Source organism: Photinus pyralis, unplaced genomic scaffold (genome assembly GCF_008802855.1).
Source record: "Photinus pyralis isolate 1611_PpyrPB1 unplaced genomic scaffold, Ppyr1.3 Ppyr1.4_LG2, whole genome shotgun sequence".
In the NCBI taxonomy this organism is placed as follows: domain Eukaryota; kingdom Metazoa; phylum Arthropoda; class Insecta; order Coleoptera; family Lampyridae; genus Photinus; species Photinus pyralis.
Genome location: NW_022170403.1, coordinates 50110752 through 50128893, shown reverse-complemented (window position 1 = coordinate 50128893; position 18142 = coordinate 50110752). Strand labels below are relative to the sequence as shown.

Sequence of the window (18142 nt, the reverse complement as noted above, 5' to 3'; positions counted from 1 at the left end):
TTTGTTCATTTTCCTCTCCCGGAAATGGAAACCGCAGGGGTGGTCGGTTCAATTGCTGCGGAGGCAGGTTCTGATTTTCCACCGACTCTCTAAGTACAATTAGAACTAACATAATCAAATAATGCTTATAACTGCAGAGTAATATAAAAAAACTAATAAGTTAAACAAATGAATACAGCAAACGAGCTCCTGGGTATGGCCATTGCGTATTACATGGCTAAAGCTCTCCTCATTTTCAATTTCGTGCAATTCGGTTCAAAACTAACGGAGATGTCAAAAGGGCCTTCCTTATTTTTTGGTCTACATTGCCGATTCACGAACCCCGATCTTCAAATGTGATAAAAAATCCACCTGTAAAATTTCATCCTAATCGGCCTATCGTGCTAACGGACAGACGGGCAAACGGACAGACGCCGAAACATTATTATGAACTCGCTAGGAGCTCGTTAATAATGTATGAAATAGTGCACACACAAATAACTAAAAGAAATGAGATGAAAAGAAATATACAAAGTGCAGTGGACAGAGAGACGAGAGACATATGTATGTTAAATAAGATCAAGATGGATGACAATCTATAACGATCTAGTCTAATCTAGTTGTATATTGCCTAGAAATGTGCACGGATTGCTTTTTTAATCCCAATAGGTACCCAGTCCTCGCAAAGCAATTACTAAATCAACTGGTTTCTATGCCGCTATTTTAAACTGAGTTTATTTATTATGTTGCAAATAGATCGAGGTTACTTTTTTTTTAATTTATGAGACTTTGTTAAAACAATTAAAACGTGGATTGCATTTAAAACATACAGGGTGACAATTTGAAAACTTACCACCCCCCATATCTTAGTAAATAAACGAGATATTTAAAAAAATCAAAATCCGTTTCGGTAATTCGGAAGGAGAATCACAATGACATAGTTGGCGACGCACACCCCCTGCGCCCTAGCCACCCCAACTTTTAAATCTTAAATAGTGACTCCCCATGTGTGATACGTCGTTGGAAAGCTCTGAAAAAATGCTTTCCAACCATACCAAATAGTATTACATTTAGGTTAGTAATTATCGTGCAAATCAAAAAATAAACATGGAAAATCGTATTTAACTTGAACTTCCAAAGCCGACTCGACAGCAACTCATTTTTTATCGCCAGTTATAATCTATTCTCAAACTCTTGTCGAACCTTTTCAAATGTTGGTTTTGCAATATTTCGACATTCTTGAATTATTCTCTGTCTTAGTTCGTCTATGTTTGCCGGTTGCGTTAAAAATACGACAGATTTCAAATGTATAATATTAGTTTATTTTTTGATTTGCACGATAATTACTAACCTAAATGTGATGCTATTTGGTATGGTTGGAAAGCATTTTTTCAGAGCTTTCCAACGACGTATCACACATGGGGGGTCATTAGTTAAGATTTAAAAGTTGGGGTGGCTGGGGCGCAGGGGGTTGGAGGGGGTGTGTCTCCAACTATGTCATTGTGATTCCCCCTCCGAATTACCGAAACGGATTTTGATTCCCATAAGAAAAAGCATAAGAAAAAGCAAAGCATGGGTGAAATTGCGAACGGAGATACTTGCCTACCTACCTTTTACCAAAATCTCAGGTTCTTTAGTTTGACGTACCCAGGCCAGCCCCGAAGGACTGCGCAACTCAAGATTTAAATTCAAAACTGTCCCTCCCAAACTAACTGAACCCCATGGCACATGATCTCTAGATAAAGCTATACCTAACCTGAATAAAAAATACCAGGACCACTTACTACGTTGTGTTTTTAAGAGCCGGTTGCACAAAGGTAGTTTAAACCTCGATTAACGCATTGGATTAAGACATATGATTAGTTGCAATTTGAAAAAACGTCAAATTTCAACCAATCTTAGGCCGCAATCCACTGATTAATTCCAAGCGAAGTTTAAACTGCGTTTGTGCAACCGAGTAAGAGTCGCTACAAGATATGTGTTGCCTGTCGGAGTGATGAGTAAGGAATACAAATCAAAGCGAGAATAAATATCGGTATCAAATATAGCACAATACATATTCGAAACAAGTCACCCTGCAAAATATTAATAATCATTATTACACGGTTCAAATACATAGAAGGAGCATAACGTTAAGTACCACTTTACAACAAAACAAAGGAACATGTCCTGACAAAAGATTGGTATGAAGTAATTAATTCTCAATGCCAAGTGCAATATGTAACATTTAACGACGTAACGTACGTCACTCGACCCCAGATGAAGCACCCTGTAAATAAACAGTAACATTCATGCAAAAGCAAGGAAACGTGCTGCAAGAAATTCAATTATAAATTAAGAATGTAATATCGATGTTTCCAAATACAGCACCATCCATGAATCGCTATAATATTTATTACATCGTTTAATTCTGCATACTCGTATTGAATATCATCCCTAAGAGAACATGCTGTATCTAAATCTAAACAAAAACACGTAAATCGGTCAGAAATTCATATTGCGGGTTGGCAGGTAAAACCAGCACTAGGAACAAAGGGATACTGTAAATTGAAAACCAACAGATATACGTAAAAAACATAATGGAATCTTGCATTTAATTCAAAGTATGATCAGTATAATTATAAAAAGGCAATTTGTATTTAGAATGAAGCAACCTCGGGCAGCATGAGCATGCACATGTGGATGACCGTACAAGCCGCACCGAACAGCCTCATTAGTCATTCGGTGCGGTACGCTCCCTCGATCCGATTCAAATCAAGTGATTCCCTGCGCACGGCCTCGTTCACAGCTTATTTACTTAAGCTGTGCCTCAGTGCTCATATGTGGACAGTTCTCTATACTAGACACAACGCACAGCCTCGGCTTGTCCCGCTAGGGCTCGTCCTCAGATGTCTACCCGCCTTAAGAATATATGTACCAAATTTGATTCTAATTGGTTCAGCCGTTTAACCCGAAATCTCATTTCACTACAGACAGACAGACCGACATCATCGAGCTTTTGAGGTATTTGGATTTCTGGTGCTTCAAAACGTGTATTTCCGTCAAAAAAGATGGGGGTTATTTTTTTCCCCAGTGCAATACCTTCTTTACTGACGTGCGGGTTGTAAAAATGAAGATCCGAAAGTTTTACTGGCACAAGAAATGTGACACAGGAAACTAGGACATTTGGATAATTGGATTCTGCAAATTAAAAAAAAAACTTGTCTATGCATACAATGAACAGTGAAGAAAGCGATAAATGAGGAAAACATGTCCTTTGCGAAAATTAAAACCTGGATTCCTGTTAAAATCGAAGAAGCCAAAGGCAGACAAATTTTAAGTAACCAATGGGTATTCAAACAAACAGAAAAGGAAACGAGAAAAACTAGGTTAGTTGTAAAAAGTTTTTAACAAGAAAATTTCCGAGAAACAATATCCCTGTTGTTACCTAATATGACGAGTTTGAGATAAGAATTTTTCATGTAAGGACATCTTACTGGGAGCCGCGCTTTGCAGTTCCAAATTTCATATACCTATGAGTAAAGCATATTATACCGTTTCGTATGAATAGTAGGCTGGGATCAAGTTATTAACGATAAACGTGCGCATCTAGAACGCGTTTTGCTACCAAGGTAGCAGCGAACTTTACTGTTTCGGTGGTTCTGTTTTGCCTAAAAATGGAGTGTACACAAAATATGCTGGTTCACTGTGATTGGTTTGAAGGGAATGCTGATCTCAGAAATTTCGTTGGTCCCGTTTTTGCTTTAATATAAATAGCGAAGCGCAGAAATGGAAAAAAAGATGAAAGTGTGTGAAAACGTAAAGTAAATCCACGCCATTTTATTAGCTGCAAAAGCACAGTTAGCTTAAAGAGTTAATTGCGGGCAAGTAGCCACAGTTTGAGTGTATGATTTAGGTAAGCATTTTCATTGTGGAAAAGCGCGAACACTTTCTGAAACATCACGCATCTAATTATAGACTTATAGATCTTTGACCTGGAAAAAGATTGTAAGCGCTGCACGAATAAACGAGAAGGAGCTGCAATTACCAAAAGCCCTGAATTTGTTCTAGGGTAATTTATTCGCCACGCAGGAATCTCCGGTGCCCTATTACGTTTTTGAATAATACGGACTAAAAGGTTTTTTAACAATTATTATTGTATTTGTTCCCAGTTAGAAAAAAAGAAACCGGTATTCATTACTATGATGTGTCAAGAAATTTAATATTAAAATTAAGTTATACATATTATCTGGACGTTATTTAATCCATAGAATTCCTCGAACATTTTATTACCTTAAAAAATTATGATAAGGGAGTTTGGTATGTGTATAGTGTAGACCAATCAGTAGAAGAAGTTTCAGTTAATTTATTACTTAATATAAGGTTGATCACGAAAGGAAGGAATGCTATGTAAGATGTCCATATCGATTAAAACAATTACCGTTATTGATTTTTAACAGTATTAAAAAGGTTCGAAATTACAGTAGATCAATCATAATAAGGTGCTTCATTTTGAAGTGAAGCTGAATCCCTGGATGGGCGTGTAGGTTCACAACGAGGTTCACAATTCAAAACGATTTTCATGAACATCGAAATGCCTACGAATCTATTTCATTCATTGGATTTATTGATGTGTGTGTGTGTGTGCCTTTCCAATTGCATATTACAGATACCAGTTTATTTTCATTTTGTCGATCTACCAATTGATGAAACTCAAACTAGAATGAACGCAAAGATAAATAACGGATGACGATAAAAATAGAATAAGAAAATAATTCTACTTTCATTCCGGAAATGAGTAAGTAATATATACGCACATCAAAATTAGTTGTTGAACTTCGGAAATGAAAATAGTCACGATATTAAAATTCAGTTAAGGTTTTATTTGAGGTATAACAGGAAATGTTAATCCGTGACAGTGAATTTCTAACATTTTAAAATGCGAGGTCGTCTTACAACTTACACGATCAATTTTCACTTTGAGATTGCAGAGCGATCGAAATTTTTCATTGAAGTTATAGCTGTGCCAAGGTGGTAAACTTGTCGACCTTTTAACTAACCCTTTTTAAAATGCCTCAATTATTTATTACAACCAAGTGGTTGTAACATCCGTACACCGTATTTGTGTACAATATGTCAAGTACCTAATCCTACTTTTTTCTAAAGCAATAATTTCAAGGTGAACAGAAAAACTGTATGGTTTAGAAAATATGCATTTCTAACAAAATGTTCGTCTGAAAATAGTACCTACTAACCTGGCTCAAATTTTAAATTAGTATTTAATTCATAATCTAATGGAAGATAGCCCTGGACTCCTAACTCTGGAAAATATGGTAATTAATAATTATTTATACTTTTTTTATGCTTAAATGTTTTTAGTGATTCGGCTACCCCAAGAAATACATTAATTAACATAATTGATGGAATCTTTACTCTGTGATAAGGTATATATCCTATTTTAATTCGGTAAATAAATAAATTAGATTTGATTACGGCCGCATGTAGTACTCGATATGGCATCATGCCGGAATGGTCTTCGTAGGTACGTTCAGCCTGTACACTACTTATAGGTATGCCAGTGCCAAGAGAAAAACATAAGTATGTACATATGTAATTAAAACTATATACATATTTCCAAAACATATCCATAAGAACTTTGATAAACATTATTAAGCTAAGCGTACTGATAGTGACTCACATTTGAGGTCAAAATCTATGTTTGATGATTTAATAATTATGATGATGAATGATGATGTGATGATATACAACGCTGTTATTGAGAATATTTAAGCCTTAAAGTACCTACCCACTTATCGTTCATACAGTTTTCTCTTATTATTGAGAAACAAATAAGGTAGTATGTTATTAAGGCACACATTTTCTCAAAAGTTTATTTAATATTATGTTCACTGATCAGGGATATTATGTTCAACAATCAGATGCCTCTGTTAGGGTTAAAAGAATGTTTAGCTTTAGATCTAATTAAGAGGATTGACACAATTAATGATTTGACAAAAATAGGGCAATTTAATAACGTCGAGGACATTGTAAGAATATATCCTCAAGTTTTTTCTGGATTAGGTTGTTTTCCAAGTGAACATAAAATTGTTTTAAAACAAAATTATTTACCACATGTTCAGGCAGTCAGGCGCATACCTCAAGCACTTCATCAGCGAGTAAAACATAAATTAATTGATCTTGAAAGCCAGGGTATCATAAGAAAAGTTGAAAAACCAACTGAATGGTTAAATCCGTTGGTGATCGTAGAAAAAAAAATGGTGATTTGAGGCTATGTCTAGACCCAAAGTTTCTAAATCAGAATATACAGCGTGAGCACTTTTTAATTCCCACAGCTGAGGAAATTGCTGCTGAGCTAAATAATAAAGCTGTGTTTACTGTACTTGACATGAAAATTACTAATTACGAATCCGCGTCAAACCCACCTGCTTTGAAATCCAAGGTGTCCGGTCGTATTATTAAAAAACCCAAAATGTTAGATTTATAAGCTTTATTTTAAAGAGGAAAGATGTATAATATAAGTTCTCTCTTCTTCTGCATCTTAATGGCACTTACAGAGGCTTCAGTTTGCAGTGCCTTTGCTTGAAATTTGCTTACCTCAATGGCCCTGCAAAAATTCACAGCTTTCTCTAAGGTAAGGTCCTTTTCACGCAGCAGCCTTTCTTGTGTCGCTTTGTCAAAGATCCCCATTACTATACGATCCCTTACCATATCCAGTGGGTCAGCATATTCTGTAGTTTTCACCGCAATTTTGAGGTCTGTTACAAAGCTATCAAAAGTTTGTCCCTCTTTTTGAACCAACGAATTAAAAACAAATCTCTCATAAATTACGTTCTTTTGAGGGGCACAATGGTCCGCAAACTTCTTTTTGATTTCTTTCAGGGACTCCTTTTCCGCGGCTGTCAACGTAAACGAGTTGTAGATATCTAATCCGTCTTCTCCAACTAGACTTAAAAACACAGCAATTTGTTTTTTTTTTATCCTTTGAATCTAAGTCAGTCGCAGTCATAAATAAGTCAAATCGTTGTTCAAATTTTTTCCAATTATCGGCAAGATTGCCTTGTATGTTTAACGCGTCCGGCGGCTTAAACAACGACTCCATCATTCTCCGGGGCTCAATCTAGTTTACCTGACACCATGTATTGCAAAGACACTCTTTAACTTGTTAAGATGATTTATTAATTCAAACACAGGAATAATCACATGCTGATTACAACTAATGAGGTTAGGTTCCACTGGCCGCATTCCACAACCACCAACCTAACAACAGTCAACAGAGAACTTATATTATACACGCTATGTTAATTAATTATATCACACAAAAACGCTTTCTTTTATTTTGAAATGCCAACAAGTGAACGCTATGTTAATTAATTATATCACACAAAAACGCTTTCTTTTATTTTGAAATGCCAACAAGTGAATTGAATGATAATTGGAAACTGCATAACTTAGGTGAAGAGGTGTTAATTTTTCCATGTGGAAAACATTAAAAAGAAACGACGACAATTTTGAGACTAATATAAGAACGTAGCTTTCTAGCGAAACAATTAAAAGCCTTTCGAAAAATGCTGGTTTTGGTTTCCATTTTTTACATAACTGAATGACCTTCATTAATAGTAAGTTACACATGGGAATCTTGGATACTATGTAGTAAAAATAGATAAACCGTTAAACGGGGTTTGAACCTTTACCAAACCATTTAATTGACAGAGATTCAGGGGGTAGAAATTTTCTTTAGGATACCATACCATGTAGGTGTACCTAATGCTTTTCTGTCTTATGTTACCGTTTTCACCCATTCGCTGTTATTATCTACTGGTGTAAATAAGCACTGTTAGTATATGTCAGGAATACATAGCATTTAATAAACCAGAATGTACGTAAGTAGTTAACAAAGCAGCTATTCACAACCTTCGATATTAAAGACTAAGATATATAACCGATTCGTCTAGGTATTTTATATTTTTCGTTAAGGGTAATTTATAATTAGAATTACTGACAAGGGATTATTTAATGTCTGTTTTAAGGTAAATGTTTTATGAATGGTGGCATTTAAAATGGGGAAACATAAAAACCCGTCTTGGTGGAAGGCGCAACAGTGTGCATTTGGATCCACTATTTTTTTAAAAGTTCATTGGAGCCAAACGAGCATTCATAGGATTCTAGACCCACTAGTGACTAGAGCAATAGTTGTGTAATAGGTACTTATAATTTTTTGAACTTTGAAACCAAGAAATTGTACAACTAAAAACTGGCGCTTTTAAGAAAATCAGTGGTGTAATGGCAGTTTGAAACCAAACTACTAGTAAGCATAATTCCATGGCATTACCGACTTTATAAACGTGACAGTTTTTAATTTTTAAATTTATACTGTTTCTGAATTTATAAAATAGGAAATAACAGTATGCACGTATTCGTAATTTTTTTCTCTACAAAAAATCTAAATAGATTTTATTTCTAAAATAATTAGGGGAGCCCCAATAAAGCAAATTGTGCAACGGAAGCGGAACATATAGTACCACCAATCCTGGAAAATCAAAAATCCACAGCAAGAGCAATTGGACACCAAATTTGGCAAAACGAGTGGGATTCAACCGACACGTCGGTAAAACTTCCGATCGGCTACGGCGCTTGATTGCAGTCGAATTCTAAGTAAGCTTAATCAGGGCATCGATTCCCGAAGTTAGTCGATATGCTCCATGATGTGCATGTGATGTGACCGGCTGCCATGACGTCATGATCGTATACGATAGGGATAAGTTCAAGTTTAGCTGTATGAGCTAACCAATCACAGACAAGAATTGAACTGTCATTTGTCAGTTTTGTATTTTGTTTTGTTTTGCATTATGGATACTGTTATTAATAACCAAAAAATCCTGGAACAATTCCATGTTTTATTTCACAGAAAATATGTGAATGTATAGGTTATGGCACTGTAAAAATAACCCAAGCAAAACAGCTGCAAGATCCGTCCTGTAGCTGCTACTGCGCATGACTTTCACGCAACGAGTGGTCGTTGCGTTCGATCAACTTTTCGCTCGATGTGGTACGTTCGAGAATGCAGTGACTTTCACGTTCACATCAAGGTCAGTCGATGTGAACAAAGCACATCTTCGGGAATCGACGCCCTGAGTTCCAGTGCACTACGGAATAGGGGGCAACAAAAGGACGGAGGCCTTTGGTGTGCCTAACTGCTATCTTGTCAGTGTCCCCTATGAATATAGATAGATGAAAACTGTAAGAGGTTGCTATTTAAAAAGATATGCCCCTATAATAACAGTAATACATTTAAAAATGAAAGAATGCAGTTAGACAGGTAACCTGCAGCATTTTAAAAGATTAAATAGCGATAAGGGTTAATTATTATTTTAAAAACCAGAAAACAGAATAGATTGGTTCGAAGAGTTCTTGAAGACCACTTGCTGTCTCTTAAAGGCTATTAAATTTTGTAACTTACTCATAAAGAATCTTGATGAAGACCCTTGGAAACTCTTGGAGACACTTGAGAACCTTTTCAAAGAACCCCTAAACAAATACTTATAAACTCTTAAGGCGGATCCACATTGATAAATAGTGTGCGTTGAATTTGGGACAAATTTGCTCGTGGTGCGCAGAAATTCTTGTCAATGTGGACTAAGCGCCGCATGAAAACGTGCACAAATAATTTCGTGACGAACAACGCGCGCTATTCACTATGCTGTCGGTTTTCCAGTCAACTTCAAAGAGATTTGCGCCGCACAATAGTTCTAAAGGCGGGTCCACATTGATAAATATTTGCGTTGCGTGTTGAATTTTGAATTTTGGCACAAGTACGAGTATTTCCCCCACAAATTTGAATATGGTCACATATTTACTACGTACATATTTATCTTGTGTGTAAAATGTGTTGTATTTGCTGAATCCTCGCGTGCACATTCACATGTCCACAGTAAAACTATTGTGCGGCAGTGCGGCGCAAATCTCTTTGAAGTTGACCGGAAAACCGACAGCATAGTGGATAGCGTGCGTTGTTCGTCAAGAAATTATTTGTGTCCGTTTTCGTGCGGCGCATAGTCCACATTGACAAAAATTTCTCCGCACGCGAGCAAATTTGTGTTAAGCCCTTGTACACGTTCGGCCAACTAGTGATTGTCGGCCAGCGTTGGCCTACAAACCGAAAGTCGTCGGTTTTTCATTCGCACATCAAAGGATCTTGGCGCGTTTAGAAGGCTCACAAACAGCGTTCACACGTTGGCTTTCAACAGTCTTTTTTTAAATTAAAGGTTATACAGGGTCCGGCAAAATGATCTCCCACATTTTAATCTGTAATAAAAACGCCATTGTAAATGTTATATAGATTTTGTCTTTATTAACTGAAAATGTATGCTATGCCATTTGTTTTTATTAAGTTTTGAAAATTACAGAGTCCAAATGGCGACCATTTTTTTCGATACACATTCGAAGCTGATTTCTGAAAGTTTCCATCACTCGAGCAGTAATTTGAGGCGATATTCCTGTAATTTCTTGGCGTATTGCTGCTTTCAATTCGTCAATGGTTCGGGGATGGTGTTGAAAAACCTTCGCTTTCAGGTATCCCCAAAAAAAAAAGAAAAAGTCTACCAAGCGCGAAGTGAGTACGAAATGTTCTTTGCGTCGTAATCACAGATTCGTTACTTTTCATAAACGTTTCAATAACAAAGGCACGATGCTCACCCGTCCAATTCATGACTGACAACTGAAATGGCAGGGCCAGAGCTACCAACCGACTACACTAAGCTCCCCCTCTCTTCAGTGATTCTGGCACAGTGGCGGTGCAAAATGTGGGAGATCATTTTGCCGGACCCTGTATTATGCGGCGGTTTCAGTGTTTTTATATCGTTTTTAACTTGTGAGGTGATACGTATTTATCATTTTTTTTTAAATCACCTTTGTTTGATGCGCACCTTTTTATATAAATTGAAAGCGGTGTACAAATAAATTGCCGCGGCTGCTAAAGTCTCCACATCATCCACATCCGTATAATCTACAGGACACTCAAAATGAAATCTACACTAATAAATGGCCAATGAAAATTGACTGAAAGTTGGTCACCTGGTGCCCAACGTGTAAACACTGTTGGCATTGGCCCAACGTATTTGGACCAACTAGTTGGCCCAACCAGTTGGCCGAACGTGTACAAGGGCCTTTAAATTTAACGCACAACGCAAATATTTATCAATGTTGACCCGTAAGGCAAGGGTGTCGCCAGGTTGGGACGGGGGAGGGCAGCTATCCCCTCTAGTACTTCCACGTTGATGTTAAATATTACAATGAGGACATGTACCTATACAATATTAACATAGTTCACCATGATATTAATGTCGTGATACATTATTATTGTACATTGTACAACATTTTAAATAAACCAAATTATTATTATTATAGTTCAATTTGTTTATATAGCAAACAAAAAGTTTCTAGAACAATCTTGAATCAGCGAATCATATTTCATAAAAAATCTTTTATCGCGGGAACGTTCTAGAAGGAGCAAATAGGCGAATTGTCACAAAACCTTAGTGTAGATAGATCATTTACTGACCTTATTAAACAATAACCAAACATCTTTAAAACGAATTTGGGTACAAAAATAAAACAGAACATTATCTGCAGATTAATAATTTTATATAAACAGTTACTTTCGGGAGTACCGGGTGACTCATTAGAAGTGATGATCGCTTGAATTTCGCGCGTAAAGTTTTAGTATTTTTTGCATTATTAGATTGACGATTTGAATTTCGTTAGTAATTTTTTTCTGTCATGACTGTCATTTAAGAAACCAGTGTCGTCGTTAATTGTTGTGTGCCATTTGCGGTTTATTACTTTTTCCATTTTGAACAATTTTTAGAGTTGATGCACTAAAATATGTAAGAAACGTGACTGTGTCTAGTGTTAGTTTATAATTTGTGGTAAAACAGAAGCAGTATTTGTAGATTATACATAAATAAACGATTTACTGAAAGCATGATGATACACCACTGCAATTAAATAAAAGATCATCAGTTAGTACCAACTTCATAATTTTTTTGATTTGCGGGAAATTCAAATTGTCCTCACTTCTAATGAATCACCCGTACTATCACTAGTAGTACAATTATTATCGGTGATGGCACGTCTTAAAACTTTTCTGAAAATTGAACGAGTGCGTTTTAAGGGGTGCTATCATCGATATTTAATTGTATTGCTACGAGTTATATTTTTTAGGAAGAGAATATAATAAATAAAACTTATTCTTCAAAAAATGCCTCTTGGATTCTTTTAGCTAGGTACTGAGTTCCACAATGTCCTTATACCACCTACGTACCCCAGCCCATCTCTGCGACGCATATTGCATGGCAATTTCAATAACGCAATTTCTTCAATGGTAGTAACGTGCGATTAAAAATGAGTTGCTGCGAGTCGCTTTTGAAAGTTCAAGTACGATTTGCCATGTAAACAAAAATTCCAAAGGCGACTCGATAGCAACTCATTTTTGATCGCATACCATTGTAGTATTACCATTGAGAACGATGTATTTTGGGTCGCAAAACTCCATGAATTGCCTCCACTGCAATAGTTTGTTTATAATTGTTTTTCGGCGTTTTTTGCGATTAACTCGCGTATATGTTACCCTCTGTCGAATTTCCCCATCAATTCGGCATCTTATTTTTAACCATTTGACTATGTAGACGCGGGATGCTCCTACTCAAACACTATCCTTCCGCATTTAGACGGCAAACTGCCAAACGTAGAAAAGTATAAAGGGACAAATGCTAGATTTTGACACATGGCAAAAACCAGCAGACGAAGCACCAGTAGCGGCAATAATTTTATTATCGCTGTGATAAAAGGCAGACTGGTCATATGTTTTATAATTTTCACCAATTGCGAGAACAAGAAAAGAGGGTCATGTGCTCAATGCATTATATTCTCGAAAATATAAATAATCCGGTAGTCCCACTTACAAAAATACCTGCCACACCCCTGTTACTTCGTCCTGCTTACGGACCTGGATGACAGCAATATCATCAGGATCACTGTGAATGCAACTGAAATCAAGGCGCACAGCAAAGTGTTAGAGAATTTCATTTTTTGCAAAACCTGTTGCGCTTCAGAGAAAAAAAATACCTGCTTATCTAATAGACAAATAAACATGAATTACCTCAAGTGTATTGAATTTTTGGTTGGTTTCAAAATTGAGATTCACATTTCGAAAAGGCATCATCGACCTGCATTGTAATTTATCTCCGAGTTTATCTCGGTGTCAAAGTCATACAGGAAATGCAATTCCTACAACGGCTTACAAGGGATATAGTTTTCTCATAAGTTTTCTTTATATACCTATTTGACATTTGTATAGGTAGTAGAGCTACAAAAGGGTACCTTACTAACAAAATGCATGGAGTAGGCATAAATGTGCAAGTATGTTTGATAAGATAAAAATATCCTCAAGTAGGTATTATCTCAGTCCCTTTTATCGCATAAATTAATAATGTCAATAGCATTAGCACAGTATGTATTTTAAACGCGTAAAAAATCAAGATGCACAAGGAGAAGGAAAGAATTTCCTGGAGGTTCCCGTACTGCGTCATGCACATTTGCCATCTCTCTTCGTAGTTCCTCTCATTTCACGCCCCCTACCACAACAACGCAGTATGGCGCTGTCACCGTGGCAGTTGAGTTGCAAACTTCATTGTATTTAAGTCGGACAACTCTAAATTCGGGTACGGTGTTATTCTTTTTTTCGTACGTTGAAATATGGTGCTCAATTAACCGTTTAATAGCAAAATAAAGCGTTTAGGAAATGTTTGTGTTCAGTTTGGATTACAATATGCGTAACGTTAACGGTTTTTAGTGTGCTTGTCCTGGATTTACTCGGGGCCTTGGTAGGTAGAAAGTAAGGCGTCCACATAAACACTAGGAATACTGAAGGAACATTCCTACTCAAGCGAAATGAGTGTAATTGATAGAAATCTAACAAAATATTTACGTTTAATTTGTGTTACGGGCGATCTCTTTGCAAATTATCGGGCACACCCATTCGGATTAATTTTCTAAGCCCCGCACACATTGCCATATTTTTGTATATCAACATCTAATGTTGTTTTCCGTTTTTGCAGATTTAACGTTGAAATATGCTACCTTGAAGTTGTTTGGATAGTGAAATGAAGTGTCTTAGTTATGAGTGAAATGGGTGAAATAGCTCCTTCGGGGGCTTTACGTACCGATATTCCACAGACAAAAAGGCATAAGCTTACAGTTTGTCGGGATAGTGTTCCATCTGTGCACGGTAGGCCTAATCCAGCAGGGGCTCTTAGTGTTCGAACAAGATTGAGCAACCACCAAAGGAATTTAAGCTTAGATTTTAGGTAAGTGGAGTTACAGTGTCACCTAAATGTTTTAATTTGCCACCGAGTTGTTTTGATCACATATTGCACATTAGGGTCCATTTAAATTATAAAATGACCGGTTTCTAAATTGGAATGTACTGATAGCATGCACGGAGACAAAGGTTAAATTGTAAGTTTGCTTAGACATAATTATCTCTGACCTTTCTGACACTGCCTGCCATTCACAATAAATCTGATGAATATTACCTATTTATTAGATACTTACCTATTTCTACCCTCTCAACTTTCAAGATCAATTATTTCATTAACTCGACACGTTTATTGCAAATGAGAATGACGGGAACATATTCCACCAGTGTCAAAGTTTGAAAGAGTGAAATCATAGATTCAAGGCTAATTGTTATCACAACAAGGCTAATTACAGTCATGAATAAAGAATTTGCATGAGGTCACGACAGATCCGTCAAAGGCCTAGCTGGCATTGACTCCAGTCCAGGTGTAAAGTGAACGCAAATGGATTATAGAAAGTTATCGATTGTAAATTTGTGCTAGTTGAAGTAATCTCGTTAAAATGATCTACAAATTCGACTGCTGTCATCAAGGATCAACGAGAGGATCAACCAACCCAAAAGTACGTTGCATGACTTACATCTGCTGCTCTTTCAATGTAAACTTATGCTGCTTGCTGCAGACAATTTTTTATGAGAATAATCACATCACATTGATCTGTAATTTGAATAAGGAAAAAATGTGACCCGCGGAGTTTTACTGCTGCACGCTGTAAGATTTTTTTCATATTTTTCTGGATATTTACGTACAAGGCAGGAACCTCAATCTTGACCTCCAATTCCATTCCAATTGGTTGTCATATGTAAAAATTTTTTTACTTTCAAAAACAGCATCTCGGGAAATAATTCGTATTGTTTGCAGCGACAAACGCAGGGAAAAATGTCAAAACAAATCCAACCTACAGTAGCGGCCAAAAGTTTGATTTTCTCCTCAATTTTTTCATTGTAACATTAGCATTTACTACGGTTGGCAATAATATATTAATATGTTATTTAGCTATTAAACACAATTCGAGTCAGTCGGCCACTATTTGTTATAAGGATGTTTCAGTTTTTTTTAAATTATTAACATCTGATAATTCTATAAGCACCTCGAGTAGCACCATGAAAAGTTATTGCCGACAAACTGTATCGTGACAAATTTTGGCCCACTACTGTATGCGGAATTTGAAGACCATGTTTTGGATTAAGTTCTAAATTGTACACACAAGCATTTAGGGATAAAAGCTTTTTCGTTTAATGCATAAATTTATTTGAACCGTTTGCAATACGCCATTTTTTGTTTGTTTTTTTCGAGGTTTTTTTTAATTAAGAAACGACCAAATAAATGGAACATATGCGCTACTCGAGAAACTTGTGTTTCGAATTTAGGACTAATTTTGTACCTCGTTTTGTACACACACTCATTTACGAATAATAGTATATTAAGAGACAAGTGTATAATCAAGTCTTTAAAGCACGCGCAACGAGTTTAAGGGCACGACGCAAAGCGGAGTGCCTTTAACGTTGCAAGTGCCTTAAAGACCAATTATACACGTGTATCTTATAGTATTTTTTATTATACCTGCAGTATAATTTAAAAATAGGAAATACAATGAAGTCATATTGACGTTATACTCGAATATACATGTCTAATTAAGTGGGCTGGGTGTTCCTAATTTCACGATTGCCATGGAAATGTCACTTGACGTTTGCTTACAAAAATCATCGTCTTTGTGAATTAAACGATTTCCGTTGAAAAAGATAATACACCGCCCATTAAATCGATTGTTGTAAAATCTAAACAAACGTTGGTAGGTGTAAAATCCAACTCCAGTAAAGCCGAGAGTAAAGCCTATTATAAAGAATATGAAAAGTTGTTTCAATGGATGAATAGGAATAGTATTTATTCTATAACGAGTATGGAATAGAGTGTATTCCGCGCGAGTGGAAAGTTCGTCACACGAGCCGAAGGCGAGTGTGACGGTTCCACGAGCGTTGAATACCTATTCCTTACAAGTAATAGACATAATTTTTTCTACTACTACGACGAATTTTTACAAAATATGTAAAACAAGCAGGGTTAACTATAGACAATTCACACATTAGTATGGACGTCTATGTACGGTGGGTTGGTATAACAGATCACTGTGGCATATTTGACAGATATTTGTCTAAATGGCTGTATAAACAAATTCCTCGACAATTTCTCTTCCCTCAATATTATCCCAGAAAAGGAAAACTAACTTTTCTGTGATATTATTTACAAATGTGCACATTAATTATTGAATGTGCCCTGTCCTGCGCAGTGTATCGGCGTGGATCATTTAGATTTAGATAAACATAACCATAAGCGATAAACGTATTCGAGATTGCGACCGGAATGTAATTCATGATGTGTATAAATTCAAATACAAAATGCTACAAAGAGGACGTTATGGATGCAAATTAGAAATAAACATCATAGCACTACTCGAAAAATTTGTATGTAAGGTATCTACGAGTGTAGGTAACATTTTAGTGAGCATTATATTTTAGGTTAGTTTTAAAACTTCCTGGAGGAAATGTGTTCTGGATGACCAACAACGTTAACTGTTTGGATATGGATGTTCTTTTTGTATAGTGCAGTGAGGTACATTAATTCATTGTAGAATATGCAACTTGATGTTTGGTTGTAGGTATACCAACGTACGGGTCCCTCGTAATTGTAAACTTTCGTTGTACATTAGTTTTCGTATTGGGTATTCTAATTACAGTTCCACCTAAGTCCACCGATTTTTATGTTCCACAATTCGTGCTTACGACAAGCACCACTAATGCCAACTATAAGAGCAACCTGTAAATGTAAAATAGATATGATGTAACGAGTAACGATTTGAACGTGTAATGTTATAGTAGATATGAACTGTCGGGGTTGCTTTTTGAATAAACATTTTTACTTTGCTCGTTGATAGAATTTTTGACTTTTTAGGGAAATAGCCGCTGGATTGCGTTTTTAACAAGGCCTGCAACTTAGCATAGCTGCTTATATCTACATTATTGTTCAAAAGTATCGTAGAGCACAGCATGGAATACGTTTTCCACAATGTGGATGCTTTAATTTACTGTGATAGTTTGCTAAAGTAAGCACTACGTTCTCTGAAAATGAGTTGGTTTTTTTCTTGTCCTCCACTCCAAAAATTTGCTGTATGTATGTTCGTACACTTTTAGTTTGTCGGGAAGTAAATTTTTTTGCGTGTTCTGCTTCCACGGTGATTTCCGGGGGAGAATTTGAAAGTTCCATTAAATCCTCACTGGCCACTGCTATTCATTTTCGCGCTACCGGTCCTTAAAATTTAATATCTGGCGCAAGCGTAATTAAAATTTTGACAGTTTAAGAATTTTGGTTTAGGATGTCCTGTTTTAGATGTCGCCACATGTGCTCATTCCATCACAAGAGCTAGAATGAAATTATTCCACTTCACTAGCAGAGAATAGGCGAGATTCTGTTGTTAAAAAAGAAGCAAGTATGACGTGATTCTAAGGTAGTAGTAGAAAAAGTTACTTACGAATACAGTCTTAAATGCGTCGATAATGCTGGCATATATGAAGGAAATGTCAAAGGTATTTAAATCTTCTATATTTTGGTGCATTCATTAAAAACTTTAAAGCAATGCTGCGATTAAAAGGTGGAACAGATTTGGAAGCATACCCTAAATTACGCGCGTTTGTGAAAGCTTCAACCAAAGGATAGGTACAAAAGCCAAAGAAATGTTCTGCATTTACAGAAAG

The 18142-nt window shown here is 36.3% G+C and overlaps 1 protein-coding gene and 1 long non-coding RNA gene across 4 annotated transcripts in view; both read left to right on the top strand.

Moving 5' to 3' along the window:
* Window positions 1–13627: 13627 nt before the first annotated feature.
* Window positions 13628–18142, top strand: part of LOC116164522 (phosphatidylinositol 4-kinase beta) — an 82345-nt gene continuing 77830 nt past the window's right edge. Inside the window, exons 1-2 of one of the 2 annotated variants that reach the window (XM_031478715.1) lie at window positions 13628–13697; window positions 14094–14342. In XM_031478715.1, coding sequence (XP_031334575.1) covers window positions 14155–14342 — 188 coding nt within the window. In that variant the 5' untranslated portion in view covers window positions 13628–13697; window positions 14094–14154. Of the gene's footprint in view, window positions 13860–14093; window positions 14343–18142 lie in introns of both variants that reach the window. The other variant, XM_031478714.1, reaches the window with a different exon arrangement.
* LOC116164523 lies at window positions 16671–17902 on the top strand. 2 transcript variants are annotated; one of them, XR_004143925.1, is made up of 4 exons: window positions 16671–16859; window positions 16910–17003; window positions 17050–17493; window positions 17778–17902. It is a non-coding gene; the product is annotated as an uncharacterized LOC116164523 (long non-coding RNA). The 2 variants fall into 2 exon arrangements; XR_004143924.1 differs by lacking the exon at window positions 17778–17902 and having other exon boundaries at window positions 17050–17620.